We start from the raw sequence: 18,356 nt of genomic DNA on the forward strand, positions 1-18,356 counted from the left end.
ATTTTGTTCGGAGGTCAGTGTCTCACCGCCTGCCCCTCTGACATTCCTGGGCTGTCTCACCGGCACCTGGCAACGAGCACTCGCATACACAGGTTTGGCAGGGGACCAGCATGCCTCGCGGTTCCCATACGCTGACCCTTCTTGGCACCCTGGAGACGGGGCTCCCTTGCCACAATTCAGCTCTTCCGCACTGCAGTTCCTCAGCGTCTCGGCTTCCCGGAGTCAGGTGTGGATGGTTACTATCAAATTCCTGACTCTGCCTGACTCTGTTAGTGGGACACTTTGAGTTATTTCTATGGTAGGTGGCCCTCCTTTTCCTCATGTTTTTACTATGGGTAATCCTTGCTGATTTAGTTGCCTCTTCCTCATCTCAATGTTTGTTGGAAATGGACAGGTGGGGATGGGTAGGAGGGGGGGGGTGGCCATGGGGTGAGATTGGAGATACCCCAGAAAAGTTGAGGGAGACTAGGTTGGGGGTATTTTTGGGACTGGGAAATACCATGTCTCTCCATTGGGTATCCTTACAATCCCTCATAACCCTCCACTCGGGTGATCCTCATTCGCTTGTCCACCCCCAAGGTCGGGATCCAAAAGCGATGGCCCTTCCCTGGCCACGTGAATGGAATATCCCGAGTGAGTTGGTGGGAGAATACCATCAGGTTTCGCACACTGATTAAAAGAATATTGCTTTAAAATGTGCAGGTGTGTGCAGCCATGTTTCTTAATAATGCCTTTGCCATGTATATGATTGCAGTTGCCTGCTGTAAGTTGGGACATGTGTGGCGCTAGCTGCCGAGGTGAGCGCACGCCTCTTGCCATTCGTCTGATGGGGTGTCTTTGTATTGCAGGGTTAATGATCACTTCTGCAGCATTATACCATGTTCTGCATTTCTTCCACATCACCATTGACATCAGGAATGTGTGCGTGTTCCTGGCTCCGCTGTTCTCATCCTTCACCACGATCGTCACCTACCACCTGACAAAGGAACTCAAGGTAAAGCCAGGTTTATCCTTTACTGATGCTCGAAGCTCCTCTGCCCTCGATGCCCTGTAGCCCATTATTCCAGGCAAGCATCTTAAGCCAGTGCCTTATTCCCTTGGACAACCTCTGCGTTAGGATGCTCCGTCCTTCCCCCAATCCCCTGTATTTGCATTCTCTTTCTAAAAGAGGGCCGCATTGTGAACGGGCATCGCAGCAGCAGGACATGGCATGCTTACAACCCAGACCAGTCTTTGAATACTACCTGCACAGAGGCCCTGCTTTCCCTATATTTAGACCTTGTGTGCGCCGAGGACAATATTAAAAGACTGGTCCCTTTGCAGGCCTGTATAATGATCAGTCCTCGTTGCAATACAGCTGTGCAAATGGCAGAGGTTCACTTGCTCAAGTCTCTGTAACGACCCGAAATGCTTGGGATGTTCTGAGCAGCGCTTGTGCTGGCATGAAGTGCTTTACTTAATGAGGGAGGCATCCTGAAAATGAGGGGCACTGTTTGACGATCAATGAAAAGACGTGCCTTTTAGCATCCAGGGCATAACACATGTTAAACATGAATTGTAGAGCAGTTCTGCTGCCCAGTGGCTGCTAACGGGGGAGCGAGATATCTGCACAGGTGCTGTGGTACCCTAGGGATCTGGTTTCACCTTTGCTGACCCCACGTGCATGCTTTGGCCTGTGGAGAGTGTTTACTGTGAGCGCTTTCTTCCTCCAGGACGCTGGTGCTGGGCTTCTAGCCGCTGCAATGATTGCTGTGGTGCCAGGCTACATCTCGCGCTCAGTCGCTGGCTCCTACGATAATGAAGGTGAGTTTCAGATGTATCTGGGTAGAAATGTTGACCTTTTTGTGGCTGGGTTGGGGGGGATGAGAGGCCTCCGTATAGCACAGATGCCTGGCAGCCTACACAGCTGCTGCCCTGAATCCTTGCTCGAGAGTTCTAACGAGATGGGCGTTGGTTGGTACCGGCATTTACTTCATTAGTGAGGCCCCATTTCTAGAAGGATGAAGACAGGCCAGAGGCGTTTTGGGAAGTGGTGCCTTGTTGAACCCACAGCAGCCGCCTCCAGAATCTAAAACTGATGTGTGGGCGCGCAGGGCCTTGGTGAAGCATTTAGGAATAAACTGCATGGTGCAGGTCACCTCTGCAGCTAGAGTACGAAGGGCAGGTTAATGATCAGTATCTCCATGAAAAGGGTAAAGCTGGAGACATCGTATGTTCAGTTAAAGGTGGGCACACTCTTGGCAGAGCAGATGGACACGGAGCTTGTTATGGTTGTAAAATATAAAGTTCCCTGTTGTATGTTTTCCTTTCTTTTGAAGTTGCTGAAATCGTATCCAGCCTTTTTGGTTGCTGCTGGCTCCTGGTGTCATGGCAACCAGGGACTTGAGAGGATGTTTCCCCCCTGGCATTGAGTTTTTTTTTTTTAGAGTCGACCCGGTGGGTGGTGGGGACATTATATTTCAGTGTGCCATGGGCTGTGGTCCCATCCTCTGCTGAGATGCCGACCATCGCATGGTCTGGGGCATTAGCCTGGGAAGGCCCCATTCTGCCTTTGCCGCGCCTGATCTTGGGTGCACGCTTGTTCATGGTCTTGTTAGGCAGAATCATATGCAGTACCCTTTGGGAACACCACACACAATTAAGACTACAAGTGACAGTACAATTTCACCTTTGGTACAAGCCTGTACTACACAGTAAAGTGGTAGCTATGGCTGAGCAGCCAGACTTATCTCAAGCGCAAGTGAGCAGTATCAAATAGTTACACAAAGGTCAGCAATTACTATGATTCAAACAAGCACTGCCTCAAGGTTTCTGAGTAAAAGAATATACATTTATTTACACCATCCGTTGTAAAACAATTCACTATTATAAAGCAGCAGAAAATCGCAATCTTAATATACTACAATAGTACCCAATCAATTCTGGACAAGTTAAGCTCAAAATGAAGTGTAAACAAAATGGCACTCCAGTAATTTAAAAGGGAAGAAAAGACAAGGTTATTCTGCTCTCCGCCATTTCCAGCAGACCCCGACCAAGGTAAGGAGTCTCCTGACCCTCACCTCCAAGAAAACCAACTTTACAGTAATTAAATGATGCTTAAAAGCACCATTGCGCAGTTGGCGCGTGGCTTGTGTCCTGGGGCCGCCCGCTTCCTGGTTTCCCTTATGCCCGCCTCCTAATCCGCCCACTGCATCCGGATTGGTCCACATAACCCATATCAAGGACATCCCAGGGCAGCCCCCGTGGTGAAGGACCACGAGGCAAAGGGCGGCTCCTACATTGGCAGCTCCAAGATGTGTCTGCAGGTGTCAGCAGGGGAAGCCAATGAAGCCAGGAGACGGCAGACACCAACAAAGACTGTGAGTGTGGCATGGGTGGGGTGTAGAGCAATTACTCTATTCCAGAAAACCCCCACCACTCTACCTTACCTTTCCATAGCATAGACTGCCATAGACTTACATAATGCATACTTAGAAAGACTTGTGACCACTGCAAATGGACTGTCAAGGTTGCCCTGCAATACATACCAACTTACCTACCAATGTCTGCTAGTACCACACCGGGAGGGAACTGTGTAGATTAGCCTGCGTCACACCTAGATAGAACTATGAATATTAGCATGTGCCACGCTCTGACATAATTCCTAACTTTGGCCTGTGCCGTATCTAGACAGGATTGTGAATGTTAGCATATGCCACACTTAAAGTTGAGAACATTGGCTTACGCTGTATCTAGACAGGATTGTGAATGTCAGCGAGTGCCACACCTAGACGGAATTATGAAGATTGCCAAGCACTACACTTATAAAGAATTGAGAATGCTGGCATGTCCCGCACTTGGACAGAATTATGAACATTGGCCTGTGTGGTATGTGGATGGTATTGTTAGGGTTGGTGAGTGCCACACTCAGACTGAATTGTGTAGGGCAGCAGGTGCCACACTTAGATAGAACTGTGAATGCTTGCATGTTAAATGTCACATAACCCACTAACCAATATAAACTCTAACTCTCTGCATACTTAAAAAAACTCACACAACCATCTCTCGTACCGCCAGCTGCACGCACTTCACCACACTGCAACAACACATAAGCCGCACCAACAGAACACACGGACTGACACCGATCCAATACTCTCACCAAAGCTCAGCACCCGGTGTCTACTGAGTTGAAGCTGCCAACAGTACACCACTCCTCCCACTATCCTACGCCCTCTTCACCTTACTAACCCATCCCACCTTCTCATTTACAGATCCTCCAGAGCGCCTGGGGACCAATTCCGTTGGTGACGGTGCGCTATATAAGTACCATTAACATAACATAACAATAGCACCCAATCAATTCTGGACAAGTTTAGCTCAAAATGAAGTGTGAACAAAATGGCACTCCAGCAATTTAAAAGGGGAGAAAAGACAAGGTTATTCAAAAATGAACAACACCAACAAGTTATAGGCAGGGCACTCTAGAAAAGGCTTACTACAACTAGGATTCAAATCAATAGGCCAGGGCCAATGTTTTTTTTATAAAATTCATTTTCAAAAAGTTCATAACAGAGAAACAGCATGTACATAATATAACATCATGTGATAATCAATATAACATCATGTGATAATCAATATAACATCATGTGATAATCATAACAAAGCCAACAGAACTATATACACCAGAAAACGGAAAACCCCCCGGAGTCACAAAACAATCAATAAACTGGTCTAATATAATAAAAGAAATGTACCCCAAATCTTGTTAAATAATGCACTTTTCTTATCTCTCCAATACAGCACCTTCTCCATATCCGCTAGAGAGTGCATCTCTGCCATCCATTCCTCAATAGTAATAGGGTTAGATGCTTTCCAATATCTCAACATTAGTTTCTTCCCCACCATTGCCCCTCGAAAGATCCATTTCTTCTGAGAAGTAGTCAGGTCATCCAACACATCCTCACTACCCAACACTATTGTCTTAAAATCCATATGAACCTTCTCCTCCAAAATCTTTTCACAGATCTGGTCAAACTCAAACCACAAGCCTCTCACCCTCGAGCATTCCCACAGGATATGCTCCAAGGTGCCCACCTCATAGTAAACATGCCCAACATTCCGAGCTGTCGCTCATCCCGCTTTTCATCATTCTCTCAGGTGTCCAGTATGTTCTATTCAAAATCTTTATCTGACGAGACCTATCAGCAAGACTCGAAGAACACAATTTCACATTCTCACAAATACGTGTCCAATCATCCTCCGTAATATCCTCACCAATTCTCCGATTCCAATCCAATCTCAAAGCATCGATAGCTCGACACCACCATTCTCTAAACCTAGCTAACCAGGCCACATTCACTCACTTCAGGCACCCAACCAAGCATGTCTATGTTGATTCTCTTTTCCAAATCCACCTCCCCCACCGCCCTCCTGATCTTCCGATAGTCCGTCAAACAAAAAGTAGGAATTTCAAACTTCAACCGTATTTCCCTAGCCGTCATCCAATTCAAACCATTGAACAGATCACTAATCCAATGCACCCCAGCTAGATAGCAATCCTGCAAGAACAAAGTTTTCCCTTCATGCGTAATGCTTGGGTTCAGCCAAATTGAAGCACTCGGATCTCTTAATGCGTTGAAACCCAAACACTCACACAAGGCCACCCATGAGTTCCGTAAGCTCCTAGTCAGTAGTCCTTCCACCCTTGTTCGAAGTGGCTTACTGGTCAAAATGGCCTTGGGCGACAAAGGGCCTATATGGCTAGACTCGGCACATATCCAATCGACATGTTCCGATTTGAGAAAATCAAATATATTCTGCGACATAAAAGCCAGATGGTATGCCTTGAAATTAGGGACCCCCAGCCCACCCTTAAACAAAGGCAATTGCAATTTGCTAATCTTCAGTCGAGGAGGTTTATTATCCCACAAAAAGAGGCCTGGTCCAATGTTAATGGTTCAGAGTCTTTGCAGAGGATCATGCAGTTCAGAGTAGTTCGCGGTTAAGTCTTTGCCAAGAGTTAAAAACTAAGTTGGTCGGAAGAAAAGTTATTCAAAGGAGAATAGAAGGACAAGCCTTCGGATAGGCGAAAGATTTCAAGCACTTTGACCGCGGTCGGACGGAACGAACGACTGGGTTTGCACAGTCCCTTTAATGGAGAAGAATGCTGTAGCTGAGGCAGTTCTTCCTGGCTGTTCCTGCAGGCTCACGGTTCCTGAAGCTTTGGTCATGGTAACGAGGAGGACGGTGTCTGGAGGGTCCTGCACTGCCCAGGGAAGAATCCAGCAGCGGAGCTAAACATCGAATAAAAGGTGCGCTCCTTAAAACCCAAACAGGTTCTGTTCTCCTGGCTATGCGGTTCACTGCAGCGATGGACAGCAAAATTCGACCAGGAGAGGGAGGCCAGCGTTTGGTGTTTGCCGAGCTGGTTGGTTCCACCAAGCTCAAGGGAAGAAGATTCCTTGCAGATCTTCTCTGTCGGAGTTTCGGGGGAGATTCAGACCTGCAGCAGGGCTTCACCGGGATGTCCAGCAGTTGCAGCAGTCCTCTTCCTTCAGCTCCTCGTTGGTTCTCTCGTTCCAGTGGCGACTCTGCCTTCCAAGTCCCAGAGACCTGCTTTTATGCCGTTCTCCCCCATTCACACAGCAAGGGTGGCTGTCCTGGCAGGACAGCCACCTAGCCAATCAAACTAGAGTGCGACTTGGGTCTCCAAGGAGACCCTTTGCAGTGGGCCTCAAACCCCTCCCTCACATCCTGTCCACCCAGACACTCGGGCACCTAAGGAGGGCCAAAGGACGGCGAACAAAGGAATCGAACCTGGTTTGGAGCGCAGAGTAAAACATGAGGAAGACCTTGACAAAAAGAAATGGTGAATAAACCCGACCAGAACCAAATAAAAATAAAAGGGGTCCAGCGGGTTGGAGTTTGAGGCTACCACCATAGCCTCTAACAGTACTGAGGCTATTTTCATAGTCCGCGGTAGAATAAAAATGGTAGATGCCACTGCCACCAGCCAAATCTTAGAGAAAGGGGAATGAAATAATGTTCCATGGGAATCAGACAAAATGGGATAACTATTAACCCTTCCAGTAATCTATGGGAAGATGGGGTGTACTGGGTCTGTAGATTTAAAAAGACTAGTAAAGTCAATGGCCACTTTACATGTTCTGGGAGACCGTAGTCAGTCCCAGAAAATGGAGTTTAAAGTGCGAAGTCTAAAAAGACAATCCTGTGTCACTGCACTAAAGTTGCTGTGTGACACACAGTAAAAAGATGATGCCTATGGAGTGGGTGAGACTCCATAGTCCATGAGCACAAAAATGTACAACACACAGCAAAACACATGTAAGAGTGGGGGAAAAAAAGGCTTGCGCTCTTACCAGGTACAAAAATGAAACCCTAGAAATCCAGCAAAGCTGCTGAGGGACTCAACAGGTAAGGGAAATTGGCCATTCTAGAGAATTCTCCCCTACAGGTCTGGGGCACTGGCCTGTGAAGGCCCCATTCTGCCTGTGCTGCGCCTGATCTTGGGTGCACTTTTTTGTTTGTTTTTTTCTCATTCTCGCTCTTCTTCCCTTTATTGCCGTTTCGAACTCTATGCTTAATTGGCTGTGTCTGCAGTGCAGATGCATATTTACTCTCGAAGCCTGCAGTCCAGCTGACGTCCATGCTGTGCAGAGGATACATGTCATTCTAAGTGTTGCCTGCTCTCTTTGGAATATAATGGGCCTGTATGGAACTCTGAATTCCATCTTTTAATGTTTGACATTGTGACTTACAATGATCTGTTATCAACCCAATGAATCCATGTTCCGCATGCCATTCTAGCTTACCGCAAAATGTTGCAAATGCAGAAACCTCCTGTGCTTGTGTTTAAAAGATATCCTTTGTTTGTGTCTAGGGATTGCCATTTTCTGCATGCTTCTCACCTACTACATGTGGATCAAATCCGTGAAGACGGGCTCCATCTACTGGGGAGCCATGTGCGCTCTGGCCTATTTCTACATGGTAAATACTGCCTTATCTCCATTCTGTGTGTATACCTCCATACTACATGTTACAGAGTAAACTTCCCATCTGCGATTTCCCCTCCCCCTGGTCCCCCTCCAGCACCCCTCCAGCTCCCTCGTGTAGATTTACCCTTAATGCCAGCGCTATTAAGAACAAGTATTGGCAATGCCAACAGTTGGAAAGGCTCTTCCATACTTGTATTAACTGCCCATTGATGGGTGCAGGTGCAGTGCGGTTCAGTACCTGGGCATCTAATAACAGTGCGTGGCAAATGCCTAACCGGCCTTGCCAATTCTTAATCCCACCAGACCTGCACGGCGAGTTCCTTAGTTTACATACTTGAACTAAAAGAAATGCACTCGGCCCATTGTGATGGGTCAAAACATATTTACCTGTGCTTTCTGTAAAATGGTGCATGTCGCCATAAGCACACTTCCTCTTTGCTGCGATGCTGCCACCCAAAGGCCAGACATGTACAGTGAAACTTTCCCAAATACGTTTCAAACCTCAGCATAGTCGCCAGCAAAGTTGAGTAACATGCAAATGGCACTCTCCATCATAAAATCTTCTCCCCAGTGCAAGTGTGGGCTAGTACATTCTGAAAGCCCTGCCTAATACTTGTACACAAGTCAAAACTTTTTGGTTTTGTCAATGCTTGTTTTTAATAGGTCTTCATTGAAGGACCCGCAGCGTGCTTATAAATCGAGTGGCTGTAGGCAGACCTGGTTAAGACCTTTCCAGTTGTGTGTTTATAGCTCCAAATAAGTTATTAACTCTCAGAAGACTTCTTTCAAAAACACTGACAGGCACTTTGAGTGCAAAGTTTGATGGTAAGGCTTCATTAAAGCGAACTCAGAGTCCCCATGAAGGGGCTAGGACTGGGTTGAAATGGCCATGGACCGTCTATGGGTTGACAAATAACCAAACACCTTGTCCCTTCTCGTATGGCATTTCTCCCTAGCTCTACTCGTGCATAGTTTCGGCTTCTAGGCTGGCGCCAGCGCCACCTAATGGCCCAAACGAACAGGCCTGTGGGTGCATTGGACCCACAACGCACACGTTGCATGACTTGCCTGTTAAAAAACTGTCACTTGATTCAGATTCAAAGAATGTGGAGCAAGTCTGTGATTCTGGCACATTGTGGTGCCACTTCATAGGGTTCAGAATGGCTGGCACTAAGGAAAGCTGGATCAGCTTGATGCCAGCAGCTCACAGGAGCTACATATAGCTACCCAGGCCAAGTGGCTCTGTACAAACATCCCCTTGTAATAGTGGCGTCCCTATACATTATCCAATACAAAAAAACAGGAAGAAATGACCATTTTCTAACCGATTTCTTTTTGAAATTTTGGGTCCTTTGTATTAAAGTATAGGTGTGGGGTTAGGCAATAGTATTAGTAAAGGAAGGGGGTGAATGGGGTTGGGTGCAGGGGGGAGGGGCTCCCCCGCATTATTAGGAAAAAAGTCATTTCTACTTTCGGTTTAAAAAAAAATGTAATTCGGTCATTTCATGGTAAACGTAAAACTATGTCTATTCTAAGGACATTTTTTTTTTAAAGTGTATATATATATATATTCATAGCCTAATGGATCATAATATTGGCAAACATTAGAGTTTGCATTTTATGCGCAAGTGAGACTTGGCTTCTGTAGTTTCAATCTCTGCATTGCCTTTGGGCGAGTGGCAAGCGCCTCTGCGGGGGGATTTCAGGTCTGTGGTCGCACCATCAGTCCGGATTTCCATCTGTTCCTGAACCGATAGCAGGTCTGTTCCACTCTGGTGTATTAAGGGTCCGCCACATGCCCGGAGAACAGCCATCAGGCTTCTTACATTAGCCGCAAGGCTCGAGCCTGGAATGACCTAAATGAAAGAAACCACTTGCGGCTACTTCAGGGTAATAACGCAAAGTGGTTTAATCACGCACGCTCTTCACTATTCACAGGTGTGCACAGGTATATAGGAAAAGGGGAGAGTGGACACGAGTTTCCATGGGTATACAGTGAAAAGTTTGCCAACAAAAATATAGTCTCAAATGGCGGGGAAAACCCCTCTGCAGTCGCCAAGCAAAAAAAAGAACAAAATGCAGCTAAACATTGCGCCTGAAAATTCAGGGCTGCTAGCGTAAGGGCTGGGGTTCGGGGCCGCTAGCGAAAGGGTTGGGGTTCGGGGGGGGGGGGGGGGTTTGTTGGCCTTTGAGTGCCTGGTTCAGAGTTAGGCTAGGTTTTAGGGTAAGGATAAAGGGTCAGGGGATAGGGGGGGTAAAACGTGGTTATTATTATGGTAAGGGTGGTTGAGAGAGGGCAGGTGATATTGGGATTTTAGTGGTAGGATTGTGGTTATAGAGTAATGGATTGGGGACGTTGGAGAGGGCTGTGGGTGCTACTGTAGTGTAGGGGTTAGGATAAACCATGGGGATATGGGTACAGTAAGCATTAGGGGTATGGATTAGAGTTGCGGTTGGAGCAAAGGTTTGGGTTAGAGCAAGGGCTATGGAATTTGTGGAGAGCTGGTGTTTGGGTCACTGTTCATTTTCTATTTTGCAATTTGTATTCAGTCACATGCAAATGAAATGCTTTAGCGTGTTTAAAGGTTAGTCTTAGGGAAGCGGTCAGGCTAGAAAAAGGGTTGTTATTTCTATTAGGGAATTAGGGTAAGGGTTGGTAATTGGGTTAGGGTGATTTGGGAAGTTTCTTTGGAGGTTCGAGGTCCTCGTTACGGTTAAAGCCATGTACTTTTGTGTATTTAAAATAGCTCTTTTGACAACCTTATGGCAACGTTTTCACACTTTGCATTGTCTGTATTGAATATTTTCTTTTTGCAGACCATTTTTTCCTTTAGCTACATTCTCCCTGAAGAAATGTTCACATGGAACCGTTGCCTGAATATTCTGTCCCGTGTTTGGGGTGGTTCTGGACGCTATTCCTTTTCTTGATGACTGCCTCGTATTAATTGGGCACTAATAGTTGAACACACTGATTGGTGCCGGCTGCCTCTGCAAACAGTTCTTTTGGGGACGGCCCTTCTTTGGTCGCTGAGCTCAATCTGGCTCCTTTCCTCTCCATTGTGCTGGTGGGGGATATTCATGCTCCTCTCTGCCCTCGCATTCATGGCCCCTTGCAGTGCTTTGTAGTCCCTTAGTAAGGGGTTGACTGGCTCCGCATGGTTCCACCATTGCCAGTCCTGGCTGCAGGGCTCTGTGTGTAGCGCATCGTTCCACCATTGCCAGTCCTGGCTGCAGGGCTCTGTGTAGCGCATCGTTCCACCATTGCCAGTCCTGGCTGCAGGGCTGTGCGCGTATTGTCTTTTCCGGCATCTTCCGCACGCTTTATCAATGAACTTCTACACTTGCCTAGGTCTCATCTTGGGGCGGCTACGTCTTCCTGATCAACCTGATTCCGCTGCACGTCTTAGTGCTGATGCTGACGGGAAGGTTCTCGCACCGGATTTACGTGGCTTACTGCACAGTGTACTGCTTGGGCACCATCCTCTCCATGCAGATCTCCTTCGTTGGCTTTCAGGTAAGGACCATATGCTCACTGGTGCTCATTTCAGCTTCTCTGCGTCCAAAAATCGAAGGTTTCTAGGGTATTCTTTGATTTAAATGTTCAGGTTTTCTATAGAAAATCTGTGATTTGATGTGGGCCTGCTTTAGTGTAGTGGTACTTTAAGGTTTAGTGTTTGGAGGAATATTCCAGCCTTATGGTTCGGGTTGGCAAGCCGACTGTTGGGCAAAGTTTGTATGCAGTACCCTCTGGGATCACTACACACAACTCTCATTACAGGTATAGGAAACCCAACCTTTGGTATAAGCGTGAAATACAGTTTGGTAGCGTGTTGAGCAGCCAGGCTTAACTCAAGTGGGGTAAATGCGAGCTGTAGTAGAGTTACAGAGAGATTCACAGTGACAAGTATTCAAATAAACTCTTACACTCAATGTTTCTTGCATAAACCATTATTAATTTATCAGGCAGAATAAGCCTTCTTCAGAAGGGAGCAATATAATAGTAACACACAAATACACTTTAATACTGTACACGCCTAGTGACTAAATCAGTAAAGACCCTTTTGGGATGGCCCACAGACACAACCTACACCCACGGGTGACTTCAATAGCTAGGGCACTGGGGGCATTAATTAATATCTTACTGTTGGCATTTAGAATACTCTTAGAAGTTGGTAAAATGCAAAGGTTATTAGAACAAGAGACCACAAATATTCTTAAGCGGGCAAACACTTTTGGATCCTTCAAGAAGAGTCCTACAATTCAATGGGCTAAGCCAAAGTAAATGGGCAAAAGTCTTGTATAGGATGAAGCACTTCTGGTACGTAAATGGAAAAGTCTTTGCACAAGTTCTTAGGAGTCTTTGATGAAAAGAAGAATCAATTGTAGGGCCACAAGCTGATTAGACTTGTGAGTTGTAGAAGTTGCAAGCACTCTACAGTAAGAGGTAAGTTCTCTCAGACTTTTTACAGTACCTTAGAAATGAAGAAAAAGATGCAGCTGATGGCTTCTGTTCCTGTGCAGCTCTGCACTCTGCAGATCTCACTGTTCCTGGGCCATGGGGACAAGAGGGAGGACGTCGGGACTCCTGCAATGCTCTGGGACGGTCAAAACTTGCAACCGGCAAACTTCACTTTCAGTCCATGTTCAGTGTTTCAGCTACTCGCGTCTACCACAAATAGCAACACTGCGGTTCCTGGCTGTCAAGATGGACTTTCCTTGCTTGTGGGGTCCCGCACTCTGTGGGGGACTCGGGCTCAGTCAGTCCTGCTTCTTGGGAGTCCGGAGGATCTTCCTGAAGTTCTAGGCCAGCTTAAAAGCAACGCACACAATCTGGTGTTCCTCTCCCTGGCTATACGGTTTCCAGCAGAAACTGTGGAAATTCAACCAGCTCTGAGATGGATGTCCAGGTGGCTTACTTAGGCGTTGATTGGTCCCACCAACTCAAGGGAAGAAGTCGTCCGTGCAGGGGCTTCTCTGTTGATGCGAACTTGGCGTTTCGGCATTGCAGCAGGGGCTTCACCGGGCAAATCAACGGTCCAGGAGTTGCAGCAGGCGTCCTCTTCAAGTTCTTCGGTTCCTTCGTCCAGTGTTCGACTCTGCCTTCCAAGCCAAAAGACTCGCCTTTTATTCAGTTCTCTCCCATTCATTCCAGCCCACCTGTCAAGTCACCCAGCATGGTGGCTGTCCTTGCCAGACAGTCAGCCGGCCAATCATCACAGAGTGCATTTGGGTCTCCAAGGAGACTAAGCACAGCGAGTTTCGGGTGCCTGCCTCACTTCCTGCCTACCCCAGACACCCTGGAGCCAGAGGCTCGCTACACTCGTGAATCCCGCCAAAAACAAAATGAACAAAGGCACTAAACCTGGTTTGGCACGCAGAGTAAATCTCAAGAAGGACCTTTCCAAAAAGAAATGGCGAAAAAAGACCAGGGCCATTTTGACAAAATGGGCACCCATGGGTGCTATACTGCAGCTGCGAACGCAGCCCGCAGGGGAAAACACACAATGGTAGGAACAAGTAAACCACTGCCACCAGCCATTAATTGTAGAAAGGGTAACATAAAAATGTTACATGGGCAGGTAGACAAAGGGGTTACTAAGTAACCCCTCCAGCACCCTACCATAGATCCAGGGAGAGGAACACCAGTTTGTGTGCATTGCTTTTAAGTTGGCCAAGAGCTCGGGACTCCCAGGTAGCAGGACTGACCGACCTGAGCCCCCTCAACAGAGTGCGGGACCCCAGAAGCAAGGAAAGTCCATCTCGACAGCCAGGAACCTCAGCGTTGCTATTTGCAGTAGACACGAGGAGCTGAAACACTGAACAACCACTGAAAGTGAAGTTTGCCGGTTGCAAGTTGTGACCCTCACAGTGCAGGAGTCCCCCGACGTCCTCCATCTTGTCCCCACGACTGAGGCCCAGGAACAGTGAGATCTGCAGAGCTGCACAGGAACAGGAGTCCTCTGCTGCATCTTTTCTTCATTGTAAAGGTGCTGTAAAGTCAGAGAACTTACCTCTTGCTGTAGAGTTGCCTGCGCCTTCTACTACTCACAAGTCTAACAGCTTATGGCCCTACATTGATCTTTTTTTTTTTTTTTTTCCAAAGACTTCTGAAACATTGTGCAAAGACTTTTCTACTTAGCTTCAAAGAAGTGCTTCAGCCCATATAGACTCTTGCCTGAATGACTCTTATTGTGGGATCTGAAAGTATTTGCCTGCTTAAGAAATATTTCTGGTATCTTGTTTGCTCTAATAATCGTTTCCCTTTTTGCTGCTCATAACTAATTCTGAATGCCAACAGTAATACATTAATGTCAACAGCACCATAGCTATTGAAGTCACCTGTGGGTGTAGGTCACTGCCATCCCAAATCGGTAGTTACTGATTCTGAACTTAAGAGAGTGTATTATTTTGAAGTGTATTTGTGCAGTGTTTTACAGTGCTCCCTTCTGAAGAAGGCTTACATTAACTGACTTGTAAATAAATTAATATTTGTTTTATCAAGAAACCCTGTGTGTGTTTGCTTGGATACTTGTCACTGTGAAACTCTGCACCTCCCCTACAGCTCACATTGACCCTTCTTCAGATAAGCCTGGAACTCGTCCTCACTACCAACCTGTGTAGTACAGACTTGTACCAAAGGTTTGGTTACTACTGCCAGGTCGAGGTTTTTGTAGTGCACGCAAAGGGTACTGCATACAATCTTGCCTAACAATCTGTTTAACCTTTTCCTTCCTTAAACCTTTCCTGTCTGCAACCTCAGAATCTGCAAAGTATGCTAGTGTGATATATACATGCCATGGTTTATAGTGATGGCATCGAATGACAAAGCATCTAAGACCAAGCAACGAAAAAAAGCATCGAATGTATTTGTTTAAAAAAAATAAAAAATACAAATTAATGGGGTCGCGGGGCCCCCCAACCCCTGTTTTTTTTACCCTTTAAAACCCATTACAATTAAAATGAAACCTTTACATTTAAAAAAAATGCATTAGATGCTTATTTTTTTCGATGCTTTTTTTCGATGCTTTTTCTCTCGATGCTTTGTATTCGAGGCATTGACTGGATACCGCCAATACTGTCCTTGTGATTGAAGTCACCTCAGGGTGTAGGAATTGTGCAGGAAGCATATCCAAAGAGTATCCACTAACTTGTCTTGATTCGGAAAAGTATTTTAATAGTATGCTTGCATGACTTGCCTTCTTAAAGAACGCTTATTTAAAAATTGATGTTAACTAAATAAATGTCTATTTATAACAGAAACCTTGTGTAAGTGTTACTTGGCTACTTGTGTGTACGGATTTCAATTGTACAGCTCACATTTACCCCTCTTGAGATAGGCCTGGCTGCTCAGTCACACTACCAACTTGTGTATTACAGACCTATACCAAAAGATGGGTTACCGAATACCAAGCAGATGAGTGTTGTGTAGTCTCACATGGTGTGGCTGCACCAATTCTTACCTAAAAGCGAGTCCTTCAACAGGGGTTTCCAACGTTGGTTAAGTCTTCTTGTATCTTGTTTCCTAGAGACTTGAAAGTACCCACAGGAACTTTTGACTTCTGCTGCTTTTTCAAGACTTTAAGCCTCTCCTAGAAACACTTGTGTACAGGCGCGTTATAAATGCCACATAGTAGCATATCTCCGAACTGCTTTTTAGCTAGGGTTGCGTTTGGACTTTTAAAAGACTTGCTCTTCAGGGAAACTGCCCCTAGGCCCTGAAGCTCTGCTAGGATAACACTAACCAACTGTATCTTATATGTGTATGCTGACTAAATGCAATTACTGTATTACTTTGTGGGTGCGCGTTACTGCGCGTTATTACCACTATGAAGTGGACTTTTGAACTGTGTGTTGGCTTATTGTGCTAAGTATTTAACAGTGACTCAGTGTAAATATAATCTCTATTTTAATATAAATGTATGTGCAAGTGTTTCTTTGATATGCATTACTAGCTGGGTTCAGTGTACTTACCTACAGCTCACATCTTCCTCTTAAGATGAGCCTGACTGCTCTGCCACTCTAACGAGGTCCCTGAGTAGTACAGACTGATACTAACAGTTGGGGATTTACAAACCACTGGGGTAGCTTACTAAAGTCCTACCTTTAAGTGGAACTTTAGGAAAACACTCCTAACATGGTGTGAGGAGTTTTTTTTTATCCGTCATGGTAGAGGCGCTGTTCCTCTGGCCATAGTTATATAATAAACCACCGCGAACCTCCTGCCTCTTACGGGGCAGAGATTTGGGAAAACTCAAATGTGATTGAGCCAGAAAAAGGGGACACTAAGTTCTTGAAGGGCATGCTCATGTTGTCCAGGGGAACCCCCAATGCATTAATCCATACCGGGCTGGATGTGCGTCCCATAACTGTTGAACTCCATTTTAAAGCAGTTCTTTATTGGTTACGGTTATGGTCCACACCAGAACTTGGGGCATACTGTAAGCAATTAGAGCACCTGATGGGTTTACAAATGGCAGGGTGGGGGTTATCGGGCATCTAAACGAAGCTCTCATTGATGTAGATGAGATCTCCCTTTGGTAAAATCCTGAGGGAACATATTAGGTAGCCATTTCAAAGGGTTAAGAAGACAGTGAAAACTTGTTGCAGGGGAAAAAATTGTGGCTAATTGCCAAAAATTGAAATTGGGTATAACCTTACATTGAAATTAAGTTGAGTTTGCCTACGAGACATATTCAGATCTTATAGTATGCCCACAGCCTCTCTATGGATTTGAGGATGAGTACCTTGAGACTGGTCTAATTTACCAAAAATGGGGGTAGAAGGATGACTGATACTTGCCCATTATGCGGCCAGGCACCGGAAGCATTTAATCATTTTCTCTTGTTTTTGCGCAGATCTGAGCATATTGAGAGCTATTTGAAACCCACTTTGAGAATGGAGGATGTTCAAACTAAAGCCTCTGCCCTGACCCTTCTACCGCAAATCAGGCCGCAGTCAATAAGATTGCCAAATATATCCATTCTGCATGGTTGCTAAGGCAACAGGTATTTAAAGGTAACAGCTACCTACTCTACCCGCCCCTCCGATGAAAAAGGTTTAAAAGGGATGGGTCGGGAGTCTTCTCTCCCATGTTCTAGCTCTGTTCTGGCCAATTATTAGACTAGCATTACTGTGACAGACTGGGACAATCTTCCTTTTAATACTGCAATAGTTGGACTGAGTCGTACCTGCTTGGACTGCGAATATACTGCATGTATTTGATTGATATTACTTATGTGCCAATCAAGTCAATTTTTTTAACTTGAAAACTTTTGTGTCATTCTATCTGGCGAAAGATGCTGCTAAATGTGTTAGGCAAGATTGTGTGCAGTATCCTTTGGAAGACTACAGCAACCTTGACCTCCTGGCAATATGAACCCAACCTTTGGTATAAGTCTGTACTACACAGGTTGGTAGCGTGATTGTGCAGCCAGGCTTACCTCAAGAGGGGTCAATCTAAGCAGTGGAGTGGTTACACAGAAGTTCAGTGGCAAGTGTTCAAATAAACTCTTACACTCAAGATTTCTTGATTAAACAATTATTAATGTATTTAACAGTCAGTTATATAAGCTTTCTTCAGAAGGGAGCAACACATGCAACACTTCAAAATACACTTCAAAACACTCTTTCTCTAAATCGGATGATGCCCATTCTGGATGGCACACACACTTCCTACGCCCTCAGGTGACTTAAATAGCTCGGACACTGTGGACATTGATTTATCACTAGTTCATTTAGAGCAATGTTGAGTTTGGTGCAAAGGTTGGATAGGGGAATCAAACAAAGGTTAACACAGTTCATAAACAGGTAAGTACTTTTTGAACGCTCCAATGCAAAGTAAATTAACCCTTTCCAGGAGGAAAGGTGAAGACAGAAAGTCAGAGGTAAGAAGATTGTCTCAGGGAGCCAGGGCAGCCAATTTTAGTTGAGCAAAGTCTAGGGAAGCTGAAGATCTTCTTTGCAGGTAAGTTTTGCGCAATGATTTTAGAAAGGTTTGGAGGAATAAGATCACGTGAAGGGCCCCAAGCTGGGAGGCTTGTGAGGGGCAAAGTTGCAAGCAACTCTACAAGGTTAACCAAGACAAGTCTCAACTCAGAACAAGTAAGGCTACACCGCAAGAGGTAAGTCCTCTTAAAGTTAACAGTACCTTTTGGTTAGAAGAAACGGTTCCAGCTGGCCTCTGTTCCTGTGTGGCTCTGCATATCCTGTTGTTCCTGTGCCTCAGTCGTGGGGACAAGAGGGAGGACTTCTGGGGGCTCCAGCAACACAATGGGAAGGTCGGCGGCAGCAATAGGCAAACTTCAATTCAGCGGCACTTCGCGGTTTCAGCTCCCCTTGTCTCAGCAAATGGCAGGACTGCAG

At 45.8% G+C, this 18,356-nt stretch overlaps 1 protein-coding gene across 1 annotated transcript in view; it reads left to right on the forward strand.

Annotated features, from left to right (window-relative positions):
* The window catches only part of STT3A (STT3 oligosaccharyltransferase complex catalytic subunit A), a 160,387-nt gene that overhangs the window by 64,504 nt on the left and 77,527 nt on the right, over nt 1-18,356 (forward strand). Inside the window, exons 5-8 of the mRNA XM_069614069.1 lie at nt 849-994; nt 1,713-1,803; nt 7,880-7,986; nt 11,344-11,508. Coding sequence (XP_069470170.1) covers nt 849-994; nt 1,713-1,803; nt 7,880-7,986; nt 11,344-11,508 — 509 coding nt within the window. The remainder of the gene's footprint in view (nt 1-848; nt 995-1,712; nt 1,804-7,879; nt 7,987-11,343; nt 11,509-18,356) is intronic.

This window comes from Ambystoma mexicanum, chromosome 9 (assembly GCF_040938575.1).
Source record: "Ambystoma mexicanum isolate Mex_15411 chromosome 9, UKY_AmexF1_1, whole genome shotgun sequence".
NCBI lineage: Eukaryota > Metazoa > Chordata > Amphibia > Caudata > Ambystomatidae > Ambystoma > Ambystoma mexicanum.